We start from the raw sequence: 9,856 nt of genomic DNA, 5'->3' as shown, positions 1-9,856 counted from the left end.
AAGTGTTTCACTTATTTCCTACTTAGCCAAAGTCAAGTTGTACAAAAGGAATTCTTCACCTCTCCACAAATTCCTGTCTACTGCAGGGTTCTACAGATATCTATATTTGCTGCCATGATCTTCAATCAGTAGAGTGTCTGGGGCTTCTACTCAGCAACCAAGACACTGCTATCCAACAACATGCTTAATACAGTCATCTACATTTTTTTAAATGTCATCCTCAAGGAGCATCTTTAGATTCAGAAGATGCAGAGATCTCATTCAAGCATGGATGTCTACAGCATATCTGAAACTCAATCTAACAAACACCGTTCATTTCCATGAATATAATCCCAGAGCCCCTCATCCAGGCATGGCTCAACACTATAAATATAGATGGTGTCTCCTTCCTGCTTTTCCCTTGACTTCTCAATGACTCTTTGAACTCCTTCAAAACCCATATGAACACTACAAACAAAAAAGCACAGTTCCAGCTTACACTACTGCAGAAAATCAAGTACTCCCTCCCTTCCTATGAACTTCTGGTCAGAAGTTCAAACCTTCAACTTACTACACATTGACTGGGCAAAGCATTACTCACTGATCTCTCAGAGCCCTCATTCACACCAGTTAATGTCGTTCTTCAGCTCAACGCATCCCTATTCAAAGAAATTCTGAGCACATCTATCCTTATCTTGAAAGAAATGCACTGGCTTCCTCCCTCACCCATTCAGGATATACCTTAAAGTTTGTGCTGTGACATTGTGATCTACAGGCAAATCCAACTGAGTGAACTCACCCACCTTGCGGCTAAGCTTAACATGTCTGGTAGTGTGCAAAAAATCAGATTGTCATTCCTAGCTAGATTGGAAATGAAAAACTGAAAGAATATACATGCTAGCATCTTTTTTTTTTTTTTACACAGGGACAATGATGCTACAATAGTATCTTTATTAACCTCACATTTGGTCCACCACTGGTACATTTCAGCTCTTCACAATCATCCTACCAAAACAGGCTCCCTGCAGGGTGATTGATGTATGTGTTGCAAGTACTGTACTAAATCAGCATTGTAAATGCAATTCCACGCCTCTTTATGCTCATCTGCTGTGTATGCAATACTATTGCTATGTATACAACCTCAATAAAATACAGTAAGCCAATAGACCCCCTTATGATACAGCTCTGTTGCTTAAGCCAATTTAGACAAAGCATCTGCGATGGAATCCTCTAAAGGTTGAGAAGTATCCAGACTCATTCTGTGATACAGGGCCAGCTGAATGGCAGAATGCAAGCTGTACAAATTAATAACATGACAACGTGTGGTAAAATATGTATTAGTATTGGTCATCAAGTTTTAATGCAATTGTGTTTACTCATTTACTTGACTTCTTTTCGGCCATTCACTTTGGGAAATTTACAAATGAACAGAGTTCCAGGCAAAATGGGAATGTTTAGCTAAGAACTATTAATCTTCTGCTAAAATAAATAAATAAGTTTTAGTTGCAAAGTTTATTTAACAGTGCAGACATATTTACATAAACAGACGTAAGTCAAGCATTCAACAATAACATTTGCACAGAAAATGTAGCATTTCTTTGTTAGATTGATTGTCTTTGCCAGAATTACATTGCTTTCATAAAAAACATTTTATCTAAGGCACTGAACTAGTCTAAAACAACGATGCCAAGTTTAGAATGGCGAGGTATCAGTAACTAGAAAAAACATACGCTTTGTAACAGACATGTTGAGATCGACAGCTTTAGTCTCATTCTAATTGCTGCATCAAAGTATGACAAATTCATCAGCTATTCATGTCATCGAAGGGAGAGGCCTAGTGAGTATCGGAAAGGGTATTTAGAAACTATTTATTGAATAAAATGGTCTCTTCAATACAATTCAAGCTAAAGTATTAGAGCAATCAAAGATTTGCTAGTAAGCGTCCATTTTAATGATATTGACTTCATGCTATAAAAAGCAAGTTTATGTATTTCTAAACGTGTCACTTAATAAAGACTTTTAGTTTATTTTAGCAGGCACGGGAATACAGTACAGATGCAAAACTGCAGTTACCAAAAACCTTAGACCAGAAGAACAAAACAAGTAGACAGTGGCCTAATACTGTTTATACACATTAAAATAATACTTACATGTGGGTAACTTAAATACATGAAAGCCAAAAGAACATTTCACAAAACGCATTGGAGAACAGCATCGTGACAAACACATAAAAAGAGCATAACTATCTCAGCATTTTAGTGCATATGTACTGACATATATTGTAAAACCATTTAATGGATGTGGTCGGAACACTTATAAACATATTTACAAACAATCATGGTAAATAACATGAAATATGAAACTACCAATATCGTCGCTGATGCATTCAGATCACAATGTAAAATGCAACATATCAAAAATAAGTCCTTGAAAAGTGTGTTTGCTTCGAATGTTGCAGTTAAGCATCTATAAACAAGATTCTCCTGTTTGTAATGAAACAGAACAAACAAACAATGGCCTCCTTTGGCCGTATTTCAACAGTTTAAGTCTCCCACTGCCAACTTGCACATTTCCCCAATAAGAAAACAATTGTCTAAAGTTTTACTGGAAACCTTTATATATGGTTAAAGTGATAATTAAATAGGAAATGTTGTTAAAGAAAAGAAACGCACAAACTGATAATTTCCTCTTGATCACATGGCAAAAACAGTCAGACATTTCTTTTCCCCCCATTTTTTTCTTGTAAGTGGATTCTGGACAAAGTTAAGCAGCATCTCAAAACACGGCGTTTAGCACTTTGTTTGGAGCACGAGTAATGAAAGTGCAATCACAGATTTGCATCAGCTCTTTTTCGTCAAATATCTGTTAAAAGAGAACATGCAGTTAGAAAAAAGTCAATAGCAGAGTCATGTTTGTGAAGTGAAATATTTTTAAATTTCAGAACAACTTTAATGATTTTTGCAGAACAAAACAACCAAGAATAATGGTATGTCAAATTAGAGGAGTAGAGTACATATAAGCGTATAGGTAGGCATTCTACCAGATATTAAAATATTGGTTATAAAGAGTTTGAGATATACATAGGGAATAAGTTACTTACCTTCGGTAACACCTTAGATGAGATTTTATCTAGCCTTAAATTCCTTATCTTTGACACTTCGCCAGGAGTCAGACTGGATCCGAAAAATTTTCTTGAGCAGTATACCCACGGACCAGTCGGTGGCGTTAATTGGCTTTGTGTGGCGCATCAACCACATCGAAAGTGACGCACGCAGTGTCTAAATGGGTGCCAACCTACCACAGACACAAATAAGTTAACTTCGGAAATGCCTTATCTGGTAGAGACAATATCTCGCTGCAGATTCCTTACCTTTGAATTTCCCCAGGTGTCAGACTGGAGCTGGAATCTTTTCTTGTGCAGTACCCTTGCACGCTGGTCGGTGGCATCAATCGGGTCAGCGCCAGAAGTGACGTCTGCATCACCTATATATGTGCCAACTCAGCACACTAGAGTCAGTTACTTTTCACAACTTTCCACACGAGGAGCAAGGAGCCATGAAGTGCATTGACACTGGTGTGTCCAAACTAGGGCCCTGAAAGTGATCATTCCTAACTCTAGAAATCTGTCTGCAGTGCGGGTAGGATGGCACGTCGGTAAGGAATATGCAACTAGATACTGTCTCCACCACATAAGGCGTATCAGGTAAGGCCGAAGGTAACTTGTTCATCTGACAGAGACTTCTATCCGCAGACTCCTTACCTTGGAAAAAAAATACCCAAGCAACACCAACCCCTGTGGTTGGCCTGCTGACAAATTTAAACAAAGTCCTGCAGGACCGAATGGGCAAAATGCTAATTTCTGCAGACATGTGGTTGCATTTTTGGCTATGGTGGAATGAGCCAGCAAGAGCTCAGGGGGTTGCTTCTTGGCTAATGTATAGCAGATTTTGATGCAAAGAACAACCCATCAGGAGATAGTCAGTTTTTGCACTGTCTGACCTTTCTTCATACCAACATATCTAGTTGGTCATCCACGTGCAATCAAGGTAGAACGGCAACACTCTTTTTGGGTCCAGACAGTGGGGTCTCTCCTCTTCCTTAGAGGGATGAGGAGGTGTGTTGAAGTTAGAAATGTGACAGTTGTTCCACATGAAATGGTGTCAACACTTTCGGGAGGAAAGAAGCCCTAGTGTGAAGCATCTGTTTGTCTTGAAAAACAGACAAGTAGGGTGGCTTGGATGATCAAGAAATCCTGCAGCTCACTCACCCTCTGGGCAGATGTAAGTGCCATGAGAAATGCTGTTTTGATTGTGAGCAGCCAGAGGGAACAATTAAGATGCTTGAAAGGAGCACACATCAAGAATGTGAGGACCAAATTAGGTCCCACTGAAACAAAATTAAAGATGGGGGGAACATATGTACAAGACTCTTTAGAAAGCTATTTCAATAGGTGACTTAAATAAAGAGTGTTGGTCAGGCACCCGCAAGAAGGCAGACAGAGCTGAAAGGTAACCCTTTACAGTGCCTCAAGTAGAGCCCTGCTGGGCGAAAGGTGAGAATAAAAAGAAGAACATCAGTAAGGGAAGCGGAAAGCTGGGCAATGGACTTTTCTGTACAATATATCACAAATTTCTACCATCTGGAGGCATATACAGTCTTGGGAGAGGGACACTTGTCTGCCAAAATAACACTGGACACTTGGGGCGGAAGGTCAAATTCTGTCAACTGTCGCCACTCAATCTTCACGCATGAAGGCAGAACATTGACAGGCTTGGGTGGAGAACTCTCCCCCTGCTGCTGTGACAGAAGATCCTCTTGCAGTGTCAGCCTGATCGAAGGACCAATGGCCATGTTCAACAGCTCTCACTTTTCAAGCCCAATCTGCAGCCTCAAGGAGGACTTGGGCATGGTTGTTCCTGATCTTCTTTAGAACTCTGGGCAGGAGTGGTATGGGCATAAAGGAGGCCTGAGCTTCACTTGAGACAAAAAGTTATCTCCGAGCGAGAGGTGCCTTGGAAACTCCAGCTTGCAGAACTGTTGGCATTGCACGTTCTCAGTGGCAGTGAACAAATTTAACCAATGCTCTCACCACTTCTTAAGGAGTTCTTGCACCACCTACAGATGGAAACACCATTTGTGATCCGATAGGCATCTTCGGCTGCGTTTGTCTGCTCTGGCGTTGAGAGCCCTCCATGAATTGAACCACCAGGAATATACTGTGACATTCCAGCCATGCCCAGAGATGCAGGGCCTCTTCACAAAGGGTCCACCGCCCCACCCTGTTGGTTGTAGTACCACATGCCGGTGGTGTTGTCTGTGAACACCTGCACTAGCCTTCCCTTGATGGAGGGCAGATACGCTTTTAAGGCCAGACGGATTGCTCAGAGCACCAGTAGGTTGATGTGGAGCCCAGGCCTCTGATCTCCACCTCTCCAAGATGGCCACCCCACTCGAGAAGTGATGCATCTGTCACCACTACAAGATCAGGCTGGGGAAGGGAGAGGGGTCTGCTGCTGACCCAATCGCTGGTAGTTAACCAGCTCTACAGATCTTTTGGAGTTGCTTCCAAGATCTGGACCATGTTCAAGAGATTCCCCTGATGTTGCACAACTGGATCTTCAGGTTTCACTGCAGAGCCTGCATATGCCAGAGGGCATGTGTCAGGAGCAAGAGGCCATGAGGACCAGCAGCCTCAGAGTCACCCTCACCAAAACTAAGGTTAGAAGTTGAAACACTGGTATCATAGCCTGAATATCCTGGGCTCTCCATTCGGGAGTATAAGCCCAAAGCTACACAGTGTCCAAAACAGCTCTGATGAACAGGGGTGTTTGAGGGGGGAATCAGGTGTGACTTCGGCACACGTATAGTGCAGGAGATCTGCCACAGTCTGGAGGTGGGAGGCAACATCCTGGGGTGAGCCCACCTTCAACAGCCAGCTGTCCCGATAGAAGAACACTGGCACCCTTATCTCCACAGGTGAGCTGCAACCATCACCATCACCTTTGTGAACACTCGAGGGGCACTGGTAAGGCCAAAGGGAAGCACTGTGAAGGAATAGTTTCTTACCTGTAACTCCATTTCTCTCGTAGGGGAATCCCCATTAAAGTCATAAGCATTTGAATGGTTCCATCCACATGCAGGTATCCCTGGAGCACTTCTTTATATAATACCTCAAGTGTAGACATTCACCCTAATTCAGGAAGGCCTGTAGAAACATTTAAGGAAGAACATACTATGCAGCCTAGGCAAAAAGGCTACAGTTGTGCAATTCTTTAGATTGTACTTAGAAAAGGGTCATAAAACCCACATAAATGTCTAATTTGAGGTGAATGTTTTACAAAACAGCTCAAATCTCCTTCACAAACCCTTTTCTGAAAAAGTAAGAGGAGGAATATAAGGACAGTGTAGCCCCAGAGGCTGCTATTATGTGAGCGTAAAACAGTGACTGTGCCTTTGAGACTTCAGAGACTACCTGTATCCCATCATGCTCACCAGGTGGTAGTTGCTTCAGTTCTTTTTGATAAGTGACAGTGATAGGAAACTCCAATACCTTCCTTTGCTCTGTCCCCCGGGGAGGAAGGAGGGTTGCTTATACCTTCAATAGAGATTCAAATAAGAGACATCTGGAGTTACAGGTAAGGAACTATTCTCTCTCTCGCAGGGGATCTTCATTGATAGTCTTAAGCATTTGAATGGAATAGCAAGCCCACCCCTAATAATAACAGTGGAAAGAACAGAGGAGAGAAGTTAAGACTGGATTAGGCAAATACATTTCTGATGGAGGCTTGTCCTACTGGAGCATCTGCTCTAGCATCTGAATTCAAACAGTAGTGTTTGGTGAATGTACGAAGAGACTTCCATGTAGCTTCTTTACAAATTTCGGCAATAGGGACATTTTTAATCAAAGCAGCTGTAGGAATGTTCCTTAGATCTTACCAACAAATGGTTTTTGGCCTTCTCATATCACAAAAATATGCGGGATACTATCCAGATGGCGATGGATAGTTTGGAAGTGGCCAAACCTGTACAGACCGAGCCATAACGGATGAAAAGTTGGTCCGATCTGCGCAAGTTGTGCATCTTGTCTAGATAAATTTACAAAGGACTCCTTACACCTAGGGAATGAAGGACTCTCTCTTCTGGTGTAGAAGGATTCTGAAAGAAGGTTGGCAAAGAAATCATCTGATTGACATGAAAATCCAAAATAACTTTGGGAAGAAATTTCAGGTGGGTTCTGAGAACTACCTAATTAGAGTGGAAAAGGATATGAGGATCATTAGCATATAACGCTTGGATTTCGCTAACCGTACGAGCTGATGTGATCGCTACAAGGAAAGCTGCTTTCCAAGAGAGATACTGTAGGGATGCCTTATGTATAGGTTCAAAAGGATTTTGCTTTAAACGTGAAAGGACTATGTTAAGTTTCCAGGGAGGAGGACAACGTCTAATGGGAGGGAAGACATTTTTGAATCCCTCATGGAAATCTTTAATTACTGGGATTTTGAAAAAAAGAGGTATGTGAAGGACATTTTATGTAGACAGTAAGTGCTGCCAAGAGAACGTGTCCGGAAAAGAATTGTAAGCCAGATTTAGCCAAATAGAGAAGGTAGGGAAGGATGGCGTATTCCTAGCAAGATGTAGAGTCTACATTCTTAGAAGAACACCAAATGCAGAATCTCTTCCACCGGGAGGCATAAGCTGTGTGGGTTGACTGCCGTTTAGCTTCTTTAACAATGTTAACGCAGTCTTGCAGCAGGTTCAGGTGTCAATATTGCACTACCTCAGACGTCATGCTGCTAAATACAAAGACCAGAGAATCTGGTGAACAATCTGGCCTCCGAACTTTGTTAGTAGGTCTGGACGGCATGGCAGCTTGAGATGTGGAAGCTGCGACTGGTGAAGGAGGTCCATGAACCACCACTGCTGTGGCCACTCCGGGGCTATCAGGACGAGTCTGGCTCTGAAGTGGGACAGCTTGAGAAAGACTGCCGGGATCAGAGGGATTGGAGGAAAGGCATAGAGAAATTTGCCTGACCAGTTCAACAGGGCATTCCCCCAGGGTTCCTGGTTGGAAGTACCTCGAGGTGAAGTCTTGGCATTTTTTTTTTTCTGTGGTGGTGAACAAGTGGACCTGCTGAGAGCCCCACAATATCGTTGTGAAGGACCCATTCATGGTTTTCTTGCAGGGACTTGCTGAGGGCATCTCCCTTCACATTTTGCACACCTGGGAGGAGAGTTGCCGTATTCTGCGGGTTGGCCCGTGTCCACCAACCCTTGCCCCCCCCCCCCCCCCAGTTGGTGAGGTAGTACATGGTGGTTGTATTGTCTGTCTGAACAGGCAGGGATTGGATCTTGCAGGACGGGCAAAAAGCTTTGAGAGCTAGACGGACTGCCTGGAGCTCGAGGCGTTGATGTGATAGGTCATTTGCTTCGGAGACCATTTGCCTTGAATCTGGAAATGATCCATGTGGACTCCTCACCCCAGCACCCAGCAACTATGCATTGGTTACCATGGTTTGAGAAGGAGCCTGTTGATGGAAAGGCACCCCGTAAAGAAGGTTGGTCGGAGAGCACCACCCTGTCAGAGACTGATTCACATGAGGTGGGAGGATGATCTGGTCTTCCCAGTTGCTTGTCGCTTGATCTTCTTGGTCCTTGAGACATTCCTGAAGGAGACGCATGTGAAGGCATGCATTCAGAATAAGGAAGATAAATGAGGCCATGAAGCCAAGAAGGGAGGCAACTCACCTCACTGTGGAATAAGAGGCTTTTATTAGAGTGCATTTCCAACTGATCAATGAAAATCTCTCCTCCGAAGGAGACACTCTTGCCTGCATAGTGTCAATGTTGGCTCCTAAATTTGCAGAGTCTGAACCAGAGTAGAGCACCATTAAAGGACCTCGCAAATCCAGTTATAATGTCGGTGGGCTTCTTGTAAAGGTGATGCTTTGATGAGCCAATCATCTAGATAGGGACAGACTAAGATTAGGTTCCTTCTAAGATGCACAGCCAATATTGCCATGCACTTGGAGAAAGTTCTTTAAGCTGACTGAGGTTAAATAGAAGGATCTGGTATTGATAGTGGTCCTGTCCCACTACATACCTCAAGAATTTGCGATGTTTCTTTGTAATAGGTATATGAAAATACGAATCTTGGCGCCAATCTCCCTGGCTTAGTTGGTGATAGTTCTGATGTAATGCCAGCATCCGAAATTTCTCTCTCCGAATCTATCTGTTGACTGTTTTTAAGTCGAGAATGGGTCTGAACTCGTTCTTGTCTTTTTTCTTCCCCAGAAAGTATCTAGAGTTGATGCCTGTTCCCCACTGTTTGTAGGGGACAAACTCCACTGCATGCTTCTGCAGCAAGATGTAGACTTCTTTCCGAAGCATGTGTAAATGATGGTTAGATGGTTTTGGTAGTATAGTTGGTGGAGAGCTGGTGAATCTGAGACAACACAAACTTTGAACAATATTCAGCACCCAGGAGTCTTTTGTGATCTTTTGCCACTCTGCCAGTAGTATGTCATGTGTCCCCCTACCGGAGGGGGTAATGGAAGAGGGGGAAGGGAAGATTCATTGGCACCTGTTGCTGGTTTACCTCCTTGAGTGATTTGCTGGGAAGCTTGCCCTCAAGATTGTCTTAGTTGTTGGTGCTGCTGGTAAGGTCGCTATTGCAGTGGCGACTCTGGCACCAATAATGGGTTTGAACACTTTGAGGGTAAAACAGACGTTGGAAAGGCCTGAAGGCATGCCTTTGTTCTTTCAAGGCAGTCAGCCTTTAGGGTTTCCATTTACGACTTCATGCAAGCCATCTCGTCATCCGTGTGGCTGCCGAAGAGGGTAGATCAAGAAAATGGAAGTTTCAGTCTTTTGCTGT

At 43.2% G+C, this 9,856-nt stretch overlaps 1 protein-coding gene across 17 annotated transcripts in view; it reads right to left on the bottom strand.

Annotated features, from left to right (window-relative positions):
• Positions 1-1,476: 1,476 nt before the first annotated feature.
• The window catches only part of MAP7D3 (MAP7 domain containing 3), a 543,746-nt gene continuing 535,366 nt past the window's right edge, over positions 1,477-9,856 (bottom strand). For all 17 annotated transcript variants that reach the window (XM_069212462.1, XM_069212464.1, XM_069212463.1 and 14 more), the window contains one exon: positions 1,477-2,841. In XM_069212462.1, the coding sequence (XP_069068563.1) occupies positions 2,834-2,841 (8 nt within the window). In that variant the 3' untranslated portion in view covers positions 1,477-2,833. The remainder of the gene's footprint in view (positions 2,842-9,856) is intronic.

Source organism: Pleurodeles waltl, chromosome 2_1 (assembly GCF_031143425.1).
Source record: "Pleurodeles waltl isolate 20211129_DDA chromosome 2_1, aPleWal1.hap1.20221129, whole genome shotgun sequence".
NCBI lineage: Eukaryota > Metazoa > Chordata > Amphibia > Caudata > Salamandridae > Pleurodeles > Pleurodeles waltl.
This window is presented reverse-complemented; position numbering and strand designations above follow the sequence as displayed.